The sequence below is a fragment of the Doryrhamphus excisus genome, chromosome 18 (assembly GCF_030265055.1).
Source record: "Doryrhamphus excisus isolate RoL2022-K1 chromosome 18, RoL_Dexc_1.0, whole genome shotgun sequence".
NCBI classification, from domain to species: Eukaryota; Metazoa; Chordata; class Actinopteri; order Syngnathiformes; family Syngnathidae; genus Doryrhamphus; species Doryrhamphus excisus.
This window is the reverse complement of record NC_080483.1, coordinates 10,996,764-11,013,835: the sequence shown is the minus strand read 5'-3', so window position 1 is coordinate 11,013,835 and position 17,072 is coordinate 10,996,764. Positions and strand designations below refer to the sequence as shown.

Sequence of the window (17,072 nt, the reverse complement as noted above, 5' to 3'; positions counted from 1 at the left end):
ACCCGCTTCACCTCAAATTGCAGATTGCGGCGAGATGGAAGAAAATCATCCTGGTGCATGAGAGACTCGAGGGCATTTTGCTTCCTGCACAGTTTCCATTTGGATATTATGTTTCCCGTTGTGTTTTGGCAATATTTTCTGCCATTCTTGTTATTCCACATCTTTTTGACTTATAACTTGAATGTTATCTATTAAAACATTAAAAAACATAAAAAAAACATTAAAACATAAGACAGTACAGAATGTAAAGCATCTACCGCACTATATGGCATCTTGAATTTTCTCCAAAATCGACGATGCGCCATATAATCCGGTGTGCCTTATACGTACACTGGCAATGATAAACCAATCAGAGAACCTGATGTAATACGTATGGTACATATGTTTAACGCCCAGGGCTCCAAAACAACATTGCACCCATCTCTCCGCTTCTGTGAAAAACCAAATGAAGCAAATTAATCCTGAGCTTGCCATCATTACACGAGGATTAAGAAAAAATAACTCCAACTGCTGGACATTAGTTGAAACGGGGCGTTCAAAGTGACATTGCGAGCTGCTTGAGAGCGATGGATGAAAAAGACGGCGAACACATAGGCAACGCTGGGCGTGTTACGTCACCATATGTGACTGGATTGTGGATGCTGGGGCTAAGGTAATTGCTTTGACTATTTTCCGAGCTTTAGCGAAAGCCAGCATGATTGCTGAACAAGGAGACTGACTCCAACAATGATGAGAGGGAACCTGATATCCAAGCATATCAGCAAGATCCAATATCAGTATGAATCATACATATATTGGCTGCAGTCTGTAATGGACTGTTTGTATCCATAATGGATCAAGAGAGCTCATTCTGTGTACCGAGACACTTCATAGAACAAAGGCGGTCCATAGATCAATGGCGTGAGACCTTGTGTCAGTCATATAGTCACTTTCTCTGTAGGGAGAGGCGGGACCACTAGCATACACACAGTGCAGTGCAGCAAGGGAACCTCATGAGGAACAATGAGAAAGGTGAGCCAGTATTCGTTCAAAAGTGTTGGCGATGTAAAAGGCAACACTAGAAACTTGCCCACCTCAAACACATCCACCCAATCCAGTTTTCCGTACCTAGACTGGGACTGTGGGATACACTATAATTTGTGTGTATTCTAATTAACGCCATCTTTTTTTGTGGTTTAGGTCACTGAATGCCCCAGTTGTATTAGAGCATTTACGGTGTGTGTCAGCAGTGTAACGGAAAATTGTTTGTACACTGTAACGATCACAAGGGTCACACAAAAACCATCAGATGTGTGCATGGATTGTTTCTAAAAATGAACTCCACCCAATATGTAGCCCGTGAATCAGACTTCCTGTGCACGAATAGTTGGCATCATCAAGGGGAACAGAACAATCCGGACTTCCCATTTAATAGCTCATCAAGCAGTCACAATGATTGTTTACCAAATTGCTCATGATGTTCATATGTTGTAATCAGCCTCTATTAACGCTGACCTTGCAGCAGGACATCCTTGGCGAGCCCCAGCTGGGCCCCTCAGAGGCTCAACAACGACCGGAATGTCTGACTCACCACTTTGAAGTCTTCGGCACTGCACTCCATGCCACGGTAATAGCAGGACAGCAACATGTCCTTGATATCGTGGCCCGTCCGGTCGTAGAATTCACGCATGTTGAACGGGCGGGGCTTGTAGTTGTCAAAGTCGGCTCGCTCCTTCAGGACCTGCAGGACGTTTTCCTCCACCAGGTGCGGGTCCCGGATCTCATACCTTGAAGGAAGATTCTGGTATTAGTATGAACTTCAATACAGCAACAGTTATAAGTCTAAGTGAATCTTTTTAATTCTACTTTAATACATTCACACATTAGGTCTGCACAGTACAGATAAATAAATACATATCAGTTTCATATAATTAATAAAATGTACGGACAATAAATGAACACAAGAGGCTTATTTTTAAGGTAAATAAAACAACACAAGGGCTGCACAGCGGTCGAGTGGTTAGCGTGCAGACCTCATAGTTAGGAGACCAGGGTTCAATTCCACCCTCGGCCATCTCTGTGTGGAGTTTGCATGTTCTCCCCGTGCATGCGTGGGTTTTCCGAAGACAGCCGGGATAGGCTCCAGATTGGTCCACCAGAATGACTATATTTTATTATATTTCCCATTCACTTTAATTGGTCACAGGTCTTTAAAAGGCCACCACTGGGTCTCGATCATTCGACACCCCCACAGAAATTTTCAAAAACAAAAACTCTTACCATCACACATTTGTTTAATATACATCGGCCGCAAAATTTGGGACCCTAGAAATGGCCAAAAAGACAGAAACTGAAGCAAGTATGACTTTCAAAGACATTTACTTATGCTACACATACTTAGTACATGCTTACAGAGAGAGAGTGAGACGATTGGGAAGGGCCGACTTCGGACATGCCTAGACACCCAAAGCTATTTGAATCAGGTGATAAGGATGTGGAGGACTTGCTTTGGAGACAAGAGACCTCATGGGCATAATTAATTTTTTTTTAATTGGTATAAAACTTTGAGGATATCTGTATTACATGTATGCTAGCATACATATTCAAGGCAAAGCAGTTTTAATAGGCACCATGCTAAAAAGTAATTTACGCACAAACACATAAAACCTTAACCACTACCTGTGATTGAGCTTTACATTTTTATAAAGCATGCAATTTTGGTAAAAGAGGAGATTAGACTGGAAGGAAAACCCTGCCGTTAGTTGTGTTTACCAGAACCGTCCATAAAGCTGATGGTGGTCCACTTGGACAGTTCAGTATTTCAGTTCAGTTCAGTGTTTCTCTTTACGCTGGCAAGTTAATTGTTCTGCCTGATAGCTACGATTGAGTAAGGTGGCAGGAGTGCTTTTACAAAGGAAGAATAACCATCCTAATGCTGGAATAGAGAGAAGACGCTCCACTCTCCATACGTGCATATATCGCTTGAAGAGGTGGGTTTATGCAGTGAAGCACACAAACCAACGACCTTTCTCTTTTCTCGATTCAGACACATGACAGAGCATGACTGAGTGACTGGCGAACAAAAAAAACTGAAGCGAAAAGAGAAGTACAGTCGAGCTCCGTGGGCCATTATCAGCCTCTGGCACCTGCTCGCGATCATTCAAATTAACCTCAATTAACTGGCGTGGCCCACCGCTTAGAGGTCAAAGAGACAGTGACAGCCCCCTCGCCGTCATGTCTGACCAACTGAGTGAATGATGCTGTCAAAAGTTACTTAGAGTACAAAACCAGTGACACAAGTGTCCCCTCTACTTCACTCCCAATGAATCACTAAATGACTGTGGATGGGGACAGCAGAGTTATAAGTCAATGATATGGCCACGGGCTCCAACAATAATTGGTAGTAAATCTTTATGGAGTTCCTTTTAATTCCACAAGGTCATGTTTTGTCACTGATGATACCTATGTGCTGAGAAATTGTGTTTGTATATTAAAAAAAATTAATCAAAATTAACTCAGGCTGCAGCTATCCATTATTTTAGGGTCATCAAGTAATCCAAAATGTGTTTCTTTTGGCTTTTCCTGAAATACTTCACTAAAGTTGATTGACAGTTTCATATGGCCAAAAGGAGTAGAAAGAAGCAAAGCTTATTTACTCCTTCCCCCTTGTTGCAGTACATTTGTTCACTTCATGTATTCCACATCTGATACATTCAATCATTCATTTTCTACCGCTTTTCCTCACAAGGGTCCCAGGCGTGCTGGAGCCTACCCCAGCTGTCTTCAGGCAAGAGGCGGGGTTCACCCTGGACTGGTGGCCAGCCAATCACAGGGCACATATAGACAAACAACCATTCACACTCACATTCATACCGATGGAGTCGCCAATTAACCAAGCATGTTTTTGGAATGTAGGAGGAAACCGGAGTACCCGGAAAAAACGCATGCACGGGGCAAACGCCACAGAGTGGGATTGAACTCGGGTCTCCTAGCTGTGAGGTCTGACCACTCGACCGCTGTGCAGCCGGCCGGTCATAATAAATAGTAATTATATATAATATTCATTGTGATAATAAATAATAAAAAATAGGGTTGGGCGATATTTTTATATACCGGTATAAATTCTTCCAATGATAAGAAAATGACTTATACTGGTATAAATTAGAAACATAAACAAGCCGAGTTGATGACTGCATGCCGCAGTGGATATGTAAGATGAATCAAATGCTGTCATCGTAAGGAGAAGGGACGCTTGTGTGTGGAAATATTAACTCGACAGACCCTTCAATCATGGCACAATATCATTATGAACACTGAACGACCCCCTCCCAACCTAAACAGGTTGAAATGGCGATAAATGCCTGTGAAAGTTGGCTGAATACATACTATGCGTGAATGGAGGCTAACGGGGGTTAGCTTTGACTCAGAGTCAATGGGTCTATTTTGACCATGGAACACACTTCCGTGACTGTCCTTCAAAATAAGAGACATTTGCCCCATGTCTGTGTAAACAAAAGAATGTCATAAAAATCTTCTATATGCAGTTGGAATTGCATGGGTGACAACATCTTCCTTAATGAAAAGTTTGTTTAAGATTTAGTAGCAATGTGTGCAGAGGCTGATATACCAATAAATATAAATGTGCTTTACAATTTGAGACAAGTGTATTTCATTGTATAGCAGATGAAATGAAAGGATATGTGCATGGTGCTTTCTGGTCATGTGCTGCAACATCATGGCTGTAGTACAGTTGCGGAATGCCAACTCAGTTGACAATGCAAACATTAACATTAGTGCGCTTCATTTTGTTTCAGTTGCTTGAACAAGTAATCATGTGCATGTAATAATGTCAGGTTCAAACTCCTGTGACACTTGTAAAAAAAACTTAAATACAGAAATACAGAAGAGACAGACAACAATATTCAAAGTTACTCGCAGCAACGAGAGTGAAACCACATGCCGCTCCACTCTGAATATGCAGTTCACACTTTTTATTCTCTTTCGGGGGCCCCTACTACATGGTCGTGCAACTCTAAAACGGGGGAAAAGGTGCATTTGTTTGTCTATGTGTATGTGTATATGTGAGAGTCATTACTTTTATTGTTTTATGAGTTCTTATCTTGGCACATTCTTGCAGGATTAACATGAACATCTGCAGGGTTGCTGTTGATGCATTCAGACACCTCCAGGACCTGGGGGTCGCTGGGGGGTCTCTGATCAGGGTCACGGGAACATTTCTTCTTCAGCACATTCAAACACTTTCTATTGTCTAAGCAAATGGATATGAGGGTGATAACTAACATTATGTTCATTCTATCTACATTTTATTTTAACACATAATCATGTAATATATTCATCAACTAATTGATTATCATGCCCATCCATGGTGGCGATATTAAAACAGCGATATCCTGATGAATGTTTCAAAGACCTTGTGGGTGGTCCATACACTCTCAATGCTTTTAATATTCACGGCATGAACTTAAATTTTATGTAGTTATATTAAAAGACAGCATAATTCTTCCAATAAAATATCAATGGGATTAAATTCAATTTGCATGTCCGTTGCATCACTGGTAACACTAAAAAGTGTTGGCGCTGACCCCTGGAAATGGCAGGTCAATACAAAACGGGGCCAATTACTCCATCTCTGCACACAGCTCCCAGCTATTCCGCGACTTTGGGCCCCGGAGGTGGTGCAACATCATTACAGTTACTCAGGAAATACGACACAGCCTTGTTATGGGGTTATCCTTTAGTTAAATGAATTGTATCCCGAGCCTTCGCTTTATAAGCAACACAGAGCTGCCAGGAGAGCACTTAAGCCGCCACATTCTGAGCCACCAGTCGGGAGACTTTACTTAAAGTACACACACAGCACACAATATTGTGGCTGGAGTTTTTAATATTGCCCTTCCACCGCTCACTAAAGAAAATTCCGGCACAAACTCACAGTGCCCAGAGAGGTGGGGAGACCCTCAATTGGATTATGGGGCACAAGCACTTTAATTTTCGTCTCAGGATCGAGACCAATGAAAGAGGATCTGCATCGCTCGGTCACCTCATAGCAGGAAAAAAGATTTTCAGCTCCTAATACTTTGCACACGCCTGTTCTAAAATTAAATATGTATTTCCCTGTGAGGTATTTCAATCAGACTTGTAAGAATTCAGCATATAAATATTAAAACTTGATGAAGGCAATTATACAATTAAAACTAATTGATGAACAAATCACAGTGTGTGTGTAAGGTGCCTGGGTTGACTAATAACCACATTAATCAAGGATTTCATAATAGTACACAAATGACACACACAATAATATGATTAATAAACCTTGCAAATTTAAGAAATAAACCAACCCATCCCTTTAATTTAAACACAGACAATACAAACAGAGACATGATACAGTGGACAAATTTGCCTCAAAAATCAAATTAAACTTAATGTTCAAAGAATCACCAAGTGTAATGATAAATGGCTCAGTAGAAGATAAAATATCAATTACAGTGGTACCAACGTCCACCCCAGTTAGCACGTTTTTCGGTTAAATGTACGGCAAATCACAGGGCACATATAGACAAACAACCATTCACACTCACATTCATACCTATGGACAATTTGGAGTCGCCAATTAACCTAGCATGTTTTTGGAATGTGGGAAGAAGCCGGAGTATTCCAGAGCTCAGGAAAAACTACTACTTTGACTTCCACAAGCTACTGCAACATATTCCGCCAGCCAACACCACATTGGTTGATAATTATTCAGAAAATGACCTTCTTTGTCAATTATACCATCATTGACTTTGCAACTTAATCAAAATAAAATGTAGCAATTGACTTGTTATGTTCTGCACTGCAAAGCATGACAGGAAACCACAAACACACAATAAGATGGATTGATTTTTTTTTTTTTTTTTGTCTTGCAACAGACAGTGATAATCGATCCACTAGGCTTGTATTATACTTTGTGGACTTTAAAAACTGTGTTGATTTGAATTATAGGGCGGGTTTTTTTTAGTTTTTTAACGATAAACTCAAACTAAGACAAGAAGCACAACGTTAACGCTAGTCAAGATCCACTTTACCATGTGTGATGGAGCTCATCCGTCACGGGTTACCGGCAGTCCACATACACATGCATCTACACACGCATATATACACAACACTAAGTTTCTTTGCTTGCCATCCAATTCATTTCAATACACACATAATTGTCACATTTATATTTATAACCAAGGGTGCACACTTCAGTCATACACATTCATACACTAGATGTGGCCCGCAGGCCACTAGTTTGAGGCCCCCGCCTTGATATGAAAGTTTAATGTTAGTGCGGCCCGCCCAACGTTGATATGGATGCTGTATGGTATCATGTACCCAGAAAAAATTATTACGTTTGATTAATGTTCATGTTAAAGGTTAAATAACTGTTAATAGTTATCCTCCCTATCCATGTGGAAGTGGTAAGTTTTTGGCTATTTAAGTTTAAAGGAAATAACTTGAAGGCTACCGTTTAGGTCGCAAGCTCTCTAGTTTGCGAGTTAGCATGTGTCTCAAGACCCTGCAGTTGCGCAATATGTTGTAAATAAAAAGAGTATAAATGTGACTATAGTCGTGTTTTGTCATGTCTACAGGGCTCTAATAATGCTTTGTTCATTTTAATCAGAAAAAAAAAATTGTCTACCCACCAACTATATGTGGTTTCTTAAGTTTTTATTATTTGCCGTTTTATTATTATTATTATATTTATTTATTTATTTATTACAGATTGATTGATTTTCTTTATTCTTGATTTGTTTATTTATTTTTCATCTTATTTTGTGCAGAAAAATAAAAATTAAGATATTTGAGAACAGTGGAATGTTTTATCAGAGCTTTTATTGTAGAAAATCGGAACCAAAGCACTGAAAAAGTTTTTAATAAATGCATTTTTTTTTTTTTTTTGGAAAACCTGATGCGGCCCAGCCTCGCCCAGACCCTAGCTCCAGTGGCCCCCAGGTAAATTGAGTTTGAGAACCCTGCCCATGTTGGGAGAAAAGAAACCTAACTATTACTTCTGGGTTGGTTAATTACTTCCTGTTCCTGTTTATAAAGAGAGCCTGTTCAGTCAGGTAGGATTTGACCAGAAGTTATGATGCAGGCATTGTCTGTGGGTTTTTTTCCTCTGTCTTTGTAAAGACTTTTGCAGCCATGCGGGCATTTTTTATACTTTGGACTGATCCAATAAACATCATCTGAGCACTCAGAGCCCTGCCACAGCAGAGGTTCTTAAATGGTCTCGACTTGGGACTCACATTTTCCAAAGTATTGTAGTATATCACGGTCGGGTCTGGAACCAGTTAAGCACTCTAAATGAGGGACGACTGTACAATAGTTGAGACAGCACCTCAGCTGCTTGCAGTTAGGTAATACGCTGTGTTTATTCTGTATTTCATCATGTGGATACAGCTGATTAAACATGTGTACTGCTATGCCTTCATAGCTTGGACTCATGTTGTCTGATGTCAGCGGGTGTGCTGCTGAAACGTTGTGGACCTCGCCGAGACTTGATTTAAAACCCTCAGAGAAATGTGCTTGCAATGTACAGATCCAATTCAAGTCCTTATCTCGCTGGACTTTTTATTTTCTTTCTCAGCGAGTCGGGTCAGGGAAAAAACACACACATGAACAAGCACACACATAGTGTACGTCTTTAGGCTTTTTAGGCCACGCGGGAACAGTAAGAAGTGTTGGTGGGTAGCAACAGCAACAGGAATGACAGAGTTACCATAATCAGTGCGACTGTAGCGTTACAAACAGCTCTAATTACACGCGGATAAAGTCATCTTCATCTCGGAGCTTATGAGGCACACGCTAATTGCGGACCCCCTCCTTCCATGTCAAGTCACTAAATTGCAGACTTTACAAGGGGACAACCATTATGCTTTATTCTCCATTCTCTCATTAAATCACTGTACTGTATATACACTCGAACATGTGTGGGACTAAACACTAATGGGGAGGGTTTCCGGGGAATGGGATTCAGGACAGGACTTTGACTAGGCCACTCTAAAGTCTTCATTTTGTTTTTCTTCAGCCATTCAGAGGCTTGACAAACATGCAAAAAAAAAAAAAAGAAGTCAATAAACAAATATTGTTGTTAACTTGGTCCCATAATGGCACTGGTGTTGAGGTTAATGGTAGCAACCAGACTGAACAAAAATTGGTGTATCATTTTTTAGCTAAATACAGACTCATTATAATACTAATAGTCACACTCAATACTCATAATGCAGATGCATTTTGGCCAATCAAAACGTACTATGGCTGACCCCCACATTATCCCCTACGTTTCTCTCTTTAGTGATATTTTAGATGTATAGTGATACCTTCATTCATTTTCTACCGCTGGAGCCTATCCCAGCTGTCTTCCAGCGAGAGGCGGGTTACACCCTGGACCGGTCGCCAGCCAATCACAGGGCACATAGAGACAAACAACCATTCACACTCACATTCATACCTATGGATAATTTGGAGTCACCAATTAACCTAGCATGTTTTTGGAATGTGGGAGGAAACCGGAGTACCCGGAGAAAACCCACACATGCACGGGGAGAACATAGAAACTCCACATAGAGATGCCCGAGGGTGGAATCGAACTCGGGTCTCCTAGCTGTGAGGCCTGCGCACGAACCACTCTATTACCACGCAGCCCCATGCTAGGTTCATTCAAACATTCATTCATTTTATACTGCTTTTCCTCACGAGGGTCTCCGGTATGCTGGAGCCTATCCCAGCTGTCTTCAGGCGAGAGGAGGGGTACACCCTGGACTGGTCGCCAGCCAATCACAGGGCACATATAAACAAACAACCATTCACACTCACATTCATACCTATGGACAATTTGGAGTTGCCAATTAACCTAGCATGTTTTTGGAATGTGGGAGGAAACCGGAGTACCCGGGGAAAACTAGGAGAACAAAAACATGCAAACTCCACACAGATGTGGCCAAGGGTCGAATTGAACTCTGGTCTCCTAGCTGTGAGGTCTACACGCTAACCACTCCTCCACCGTGCAGCCTACAGTGATACATTATCTTTCATTATCGATTCATTATCTTTAAAATCATCATACATGGAGCCCAGGAAACATCATAAATGTTTACATATGCATGTGTCTACCGCTGCCCAATACCCATAAGTCCATAACCTTGTGTTGTGTTGTTAAATAATAAATAATAACTGCAAGCATGAACACTTTACATGAACAAGTATCATTCATGCTTTCCTGTAAGGTTATGACCTTTATATGTATATTCATTTCATACAGCGAAAGTTCACACATTGGGTACGTATTTATGTCATGTGTAGATGTAAGACAGGTGCTACAAGCTACGCTCAGACTATGCCTCGGGGCTCCGCAGCCCGTGTCGATCAATACGCTAAAAATACACTGTTATGTTTTCAAGATGCTATTTAGATGTGTTGTGCTGATGCAGGCGCGTTTATTGTACTAGCGTGCGTCTTGCAGTGCAAGAGACAGGACAGACATATGTGCACGTGATGAGAAAATCAAGATATTTAAAGTTTCTGCAGCGAATTTAAAGTTTGACTGCAGAAAGACTGAAATGATCAAAGCCTAGCAGAGCTAAAAAAAAAAAGGGGGGGGGAAGAAAAGGAGTGGGGGGGGAAGGATTTAAGAACCTCCAGTATTGGGATCATCATATCGGATGAGGAGGCAAGGAAGTGCTCCAGCAGCATTTTTTTTTTTCGTCTTTCGTCATTTAATATTAACTGTATGTGTTAACTGAAGGACTCATGTGATGTGTGGTGCATTTTCGCCCATCACACACCTGACTGATGTGAAGGCTTTCATTCATCATGTTGGAGTTCTTCTATAAGTCAAAGAGTTTTTTTTTCCCAGAAAAAACATTAGATAGACTACAGAGGCCCTTAAAAGGTTTTGCATTTGTCTTTGTGCATCTCAGTGTCCCCTGGAGTATGAGGAGTAATTGAGACAGGTGTCAGAACACTGCTTTGCACTCACACCGCAACTTGTAGGATGTTAGAGACGTCTGCTTTATTTTGCTAAACAAGCAAAACAGAATTAAAAATGTACCGTCAGGAATTGTTAACATGCAAACAAAGGGACGCAGCCAACTCAGATCATTACCGCCATCAAGGATATGATAGTATAATGTGTGTGAATCAACAAAAATGCTTAAATTGTGTTATACTGTCAATGGACTGATATTGACACGTGTACTGTATATAACGGTCATTATGTTGCCTGTTAATATTCTCATTCTCAGGGCATTCATATCAATCACAGCTGACCAGATAGATGATGTGTGTCCCACCTCGTCTTTGAGCATGAACTGATGAAACCTGTTCAGATCAGAGGCGAAACATCTTCTATGATAACCTGATAACAGTCCAGTTTCGATTGATTGAATGCCCTGAAAACATCATCCATCCACATATTTTCTATGCCGCTTATCCTCACAAGAGTTGTGGGTATGCTGGAGCCTATTCCAGCTGTCTTCAGGTAGGAGTCGGGGGGGAAACCCTAGACTGGTCGCCAGCCAATCACAGGGCACATATAGACAAATGTTTACATTAAACAAATGAAATCATTACAAAGGTCAGAGAAGAAATGGTCACACTAAAAGGATGGTTTGATGATAATAGATTGTCCTTGAACCTAAATAAAACTAAAATCATGCTATTTTGTAACAGCAGAAATGACACGCACCAGCAAATACAAATAGACGGTGTAGAAATTGAAAGGGTGAAGGAAAATACATTTCTGGGGATCACAATAGATGAACATATGAGCTGGAAACCTCATATTACAAATAGACTACATAAGGTGGCCAGAAATATTTCAATATTGAACAAAGCAAAATTAGTTCTCAATCAGAAATCACTCCACACTCTTTATTGCTCTCTGGTTCCACCATATCTTACTTATTGTGTGGAAATATGGGGTAATAACTATAAAAGCAATCTTCACTCGCTAAATGTACTGCAAAAAGGTCAGTAAGGATAATTCATAATGCCGCCTACAGAGAACATACTAACTCCTTATTTCTAAAATCACAAATACTTCAACTTGCTGATATAGTTCATCTTCAAACAGCTAAAATAATGCATAAGGCTAAAAATAACCAATTACCTAAAAATGCCATCCAATACTTCTCTACAAGAGAGGAGAAATATATCAGGGAAGAACTACATTTGAAACACTTATATGCTAGGACTTCGTTAAAAAGCCATAGCATTTCAGTATGTGGAATCAAACTATGGAATGGATTGAGTAAGACCCTCAAACAATGCACAACGATGAGCCAATTCAAGAAACAATACAATCAGTTGATGTTTGCTAAATACAAGGATGAAGAGTCTTGAACCAGTCATGATGTGCTATATATATCACTATATTGATACTTACTATGGTACTCATTATGTCATTGTATGGTCATATCACGGGACAAAAAATTAAAAAAATTAAAAATTTTAAAATTAAAAAAAAAAAGCTTAAACTATATTATGGAAAGCAGGAAGTGAACAAATGTAACAGTTTACTGATTGTAAAAGTACCAGATGGAAGGGTAGGATTTAATAAGCTTTGCTTCTTCCTACTCCTTTTGGACATGTGGAACTGTGAACTGATTATGTGATGCATTCAATTGTAATCTGATGCATGTTCAAATGAAATAAAACCATCACCATAACCGCCATAAACTTGCATGTAAATGGACAGACAGACGTTTAAATTATGTATATGACCATTTACATTGTACTTATATGTTTAATGATTACATATTCACTTTATGGATGTCTATGAACAGACATGATTACACTGTGCTTGAATCAACTGAAAGATGTCTAGATAATGTGTACGGACAGAGATGATTACATTGTGCTTGTATGTAAATGGATATTATACTGGATATTATAGTGTGTGTGTGTGTGTGTATGAATTGGCAGACAGTGTATATGAATCATAATGTTTTGATTTTGCTCCTAACATATGTAAATGTAGACAGATGTTTTACAGATGTGAATGACGGACATGTTTATGGGAAATGCAAAGCGTGTGTTCCCACCTGTATACATGTCAGTACCTGGACTCATTTCAAATTTGGCTAACACATACGGTGGCCTTAAGTAGTCAAAAAGGTTGCATGCCAATGTATTGTGGTTATGTGTTTATGGAAAACTTGATTGGTTTCACTGGTACTTAAACTGGTCATAAACGTATACAGTGCATTAATAACACATAAGTAAACACTGCATGCACGCACCTGCCGTTGAGCAAGGCCAGCAGTTCCCCGGCATGGTACAAGTCATTGCGAGTCACCCTGGTAAAGCGGAAGGCGTTGAGGTTGCAGAAAGTGACCGCCGGAAACACCATAAGCGGGGCGGCCACTTCGTCCAGCTTGGTGATGTGCGGGTACTGGAAGTAGAACTGCACCCGGTCCACGCACACCAGAGCCAGCACGCCCACGGAGCCCAGGAAGAAGAGAATCCACAAGGTCCGCTTGACGCACATGCGCTCGTAGGTGAACATGTGCGAGATGCCGTGCAGCGTGGACCTGCTGGCGAACACCTCAATGGGAGCCGGTCTCTTGTAGTCCATGTCCTCGGAGTCCGCTTTGAGATCCATGGTATCCGAGTATATACACTGCAGTAGTATGAATGTACAAAAGAGTCTTCTTTTTTAAGGATGTGAGAAGGGTGGGGGGGTTTATGAAGAGTCTGCAAGTTCACGCCCTTCCATGCATCTCATGGAGCTGAATTCCACGTACTCCCCACTTGGAACCCCCCCGTGGTACTTACACGCCTGGACAAAGTGCAAAGAGATGCACCACAGCTGCGGTTGTGCATCCGTGATAAATGAAGTAGCACTTCACTAAGTTGACCAAAAATGTCGCTGGATTTAAACACAACACAAGGAAACGGCTGTCTTCTAGTGATGGAGGGGGTTTGAACTAGGGGTTTTTCTACTGCCTCTTTTTTATGACAACGAAACGCAAGGCTGCTGGAGAAACAGCTGCATCATGACGAGCTGTCACACCGTCGCTTCTGCTCTCTTTCTGGCATCCTCTTATTTAGCTGCCTTTCTTCTCCCCCGCCACGATAATGCAGCTAATCAACCCGCGTTGAATGTAAAGATTCCCGGAGGAGGACAAGCGTGCAACCTGGGCTTGGTGTGTGTGTGCGGGGAAAAAAGAGTCCCAATCCCAGCTGGAGACAACCGGCGTCCAAGAGGAGCTCCGACGGCTGCTGTGGTGATGTGGATATCGATCAATGAAATTGGATGTGTGGAGGAAGGAGAGAGACGACAGGACGGCGGGGGTTCTTACGCCAGGTGACGACGTCAGCTGTCATTCCGGCTGCACTATGCTAAAAACCTAACACATGAAACAGCATTTTGACAGTGAACTCAACAAAACTCAAATTTACGTAAAGTACATGAACGCTGCACGACTTGCATAAGCTAACACAGCAAGTAAGCGTTCTTGTTACAGTACAAATTAACTACAGAAGTTTAACATTCTTGCACAAGTCAATGGACAATGGACTATCCGTGTTGTTAAATCAACATATGAAGTTGAAGGTGATTTTTCAAGTGATTTAAGCTAATATGTTTCACTTTTCCGGTTATAAGAGAAAGCTAACTGCATAAAAGTAGCTAATGGGGGTGAGCAAGCCAATAAAAATGATTTTATTATATCAATATCACAATGGTAGCCATATCGGATTGCTACAATTGTGATTAGATTCATGTTTTTTATTCTCTTCTTGTTTATTTTCATAAATATAAGTGCTTGTGTTGTCAGATTGTTACATTTTCGGTATTTTAATATTTATGTATTGTTTACATAAAGGGCTGCACGGTGGTCGAGTGGTTAGCGCGCAGACTTAGGGTTCAATTCCACCCTCGGCCATGCGTGTTTTTTCTCCGGGTACTCCGGTTTTCTCCAACATTCCAAAAACATGCTAGGTTAATTGGCAACTCCAAATTGTCCATAGGTATGAATGTGAGTGTGAATGGTTGTTTGTCTATATGTGCCCTGTGATTGGCTGGCGACGAGTCCAGGGTCTACCCCTGGGATAGGCTCCAGCATCCCCTGCGACCCTTGTGAGGATAAGCGGTAGAAAATGAATGAATTAATGTTTACATAAATATGGACTCGGGAAATATTATTATTCATTTTCTATACCACTTGTCCTCACTAGGGTCACGGGTACTGCTGGAGCCTATCCCAGCTGTCTTCAGGCGAGAGGCGGGGTACACTCTGGACTGGTCGCCACTTCATTATTAGTTGTTGCTTAATTTTTGTAACATTATTTTGCAATACAGGTTTTATTTCTGCTCACAAATGATATGCAATAAAGGAATATATCATTTAGAGTTGATATTGTTACATCTATTATTGTTAAATTGTTGACCAAATTACCTTAAGATTATCAACATTTCTTTGTAAAAGTTATCTGTGTGTCTGAAATAATCGACCTGTATTTATTTGGTATCGGACAATAAAGCAATTAAGCATTCACTCCCCGCATATTTGCCGATTTTTGGCAAGTTCAGCCATTAAATTCTTCAGAATGTGTTCATAATTTCCGTTTTGCCATAGCTTTAACACCGGCATCTGCAAAGGCAGCATATTGATTAACACAGCCTTCGAGATGAGCAATGCTCTGTTGCTAAGGTGATAGCAATTCTGATGCGGCTGTGACATACGTTCAGTATTAATTGATGATGATATGACAATTCATATATAGAAGCAGAAAAGATGCAGACTTATTTAGACTGAAGGAGCCCAGATGAATACAAAGTGCAAGTTTTTTTTTGTCATTTTGCCCTTTACTTTAGCTTGGCTTTAATTGCTTATGATCACATTTTTTCACAAGCGAGTCTCTACTTTACAAATGGCCCCCTTGAAAGCCCAGAGAGCTTGAAAGGAAAAGTAATTTATTGGGAGCACTTGTGCTGTAAGAAAACTTACTTAATTCATTATGGAGTAAGGGGTGATGTAAAAATAGAACCTCTTTTTCATGCAAGAAGACTCTATATTGCAGGGGTTTTGCAACTCTTTTGCATCATCACCTGTTTTAGTTTTGTTTCCATTTTGCTTTAGGGACTTATAGGCAAAACAAATGTTATAAACACCCTAAACTAATAAAAAAAAAACCTTAAAGGTGCTGTCCCTTTAAGGTTAAACAACACCACCACCAAGAAGCATCTGTGGCCAACGGGAGGAAAACCTTATTCCTGTTCATTATGCAGTAGAAGCTTTCATGGCCAAACCAAATTTTAAATGTAGCCAAATAAAATGATTGGCATTCATGGCTTTCACTCACCGTTGTCTAATAAATATGTACATATACTGTACATAGCTTGGACATACACAAAAGCAGTCTTCAAACAAGCAAATGACACTTTGGAATCATTGTGTGGTTATGATAGTCATATATATGTACATTTGATCATAGCTAGCATTAGGCTGCACGGCGGTCGAGTGGTTAGCGCGCAGACCTCACAGCTAGTTCAATTCCTCCCAAAAACATGCTAGGTTAATTGGCGACTCCAAATTGTCCAAAGGTATAAATGTGAGTGTGAATGGTTGTTTGTCTATATGTGCCCTGTGATTGGCTGGTGACCAGTCCAGGGTGTACCCCGCCTCTCACCCGAAGACAGCTGGGATAGGCTCCAGCGGTAGGCTCCAAGCAGAATGAATGAATGAAATAATATAGGTTGCTCATTAAAAGGTTCAGCAAAAAAAGAGAATTAATTTTGGTTAAAAAATGTTTTAAAATTGTTTTCAGAGACTTCTTCGTATTAATTACTTATTTTGTGGTTAACTGTAAAAACCTTTGTGTTCTATCTCTTTTATTTATGTATGAAGCACACAGGTTGGAGCTGCCGATCTTTCAGGGCACCTTTGGCGCGCTGTTTTGTCATGAAATTTTCACTGTGCCAAGCTGAAAATGTGGACACCTCCCGTGGTGTGCCGTCATACCCATCCTCGGCGCACCCCAGTCTACCAAATTGGCTGGGCTGTGGTGGTGCGCTGTATGAAATAACCACTGCGTGGGGT

At 40.7% G+C, this 17,072-nt stretch overlaps 1 protein-coding gene across 1 annotated transcript in view; it reads right to left on the bottom strand.

Annotated features, from left to right (window-relative positions):
• Positions 1 to 13,917, bottom strand: part of asic1b (acid-sensing (proton-gated) ion channel 1b) — a 156,893-nt gene extending 142,976 nt beyond the window's left edge. The window contains exons 1-3 of the mRNA XM_058054594.1: positions 13,804 to 13,917; positions 13,269 to 13,679; positions 1,571 to 1,766 (exon numbers count right to left, since the gene is read on the bottom strand). Of these exons, the coding sequence (XP_057910577.1) occupies positions 1,571 to 1,766; positions 13,269 to 13,630 (558 nt within the window). The 5' untranslated portion in view covers positions 13,631 to 13,679; positions 13,804 to 13,917. The remainder of the gene's footprint in view (positions 1 to 1,570; positions 1,767 to 13,268; positions 13,680 to 13,803) is intronic.
• Positions 13,918 to 17,072: the final 3,155 nt, after the last annotated feature.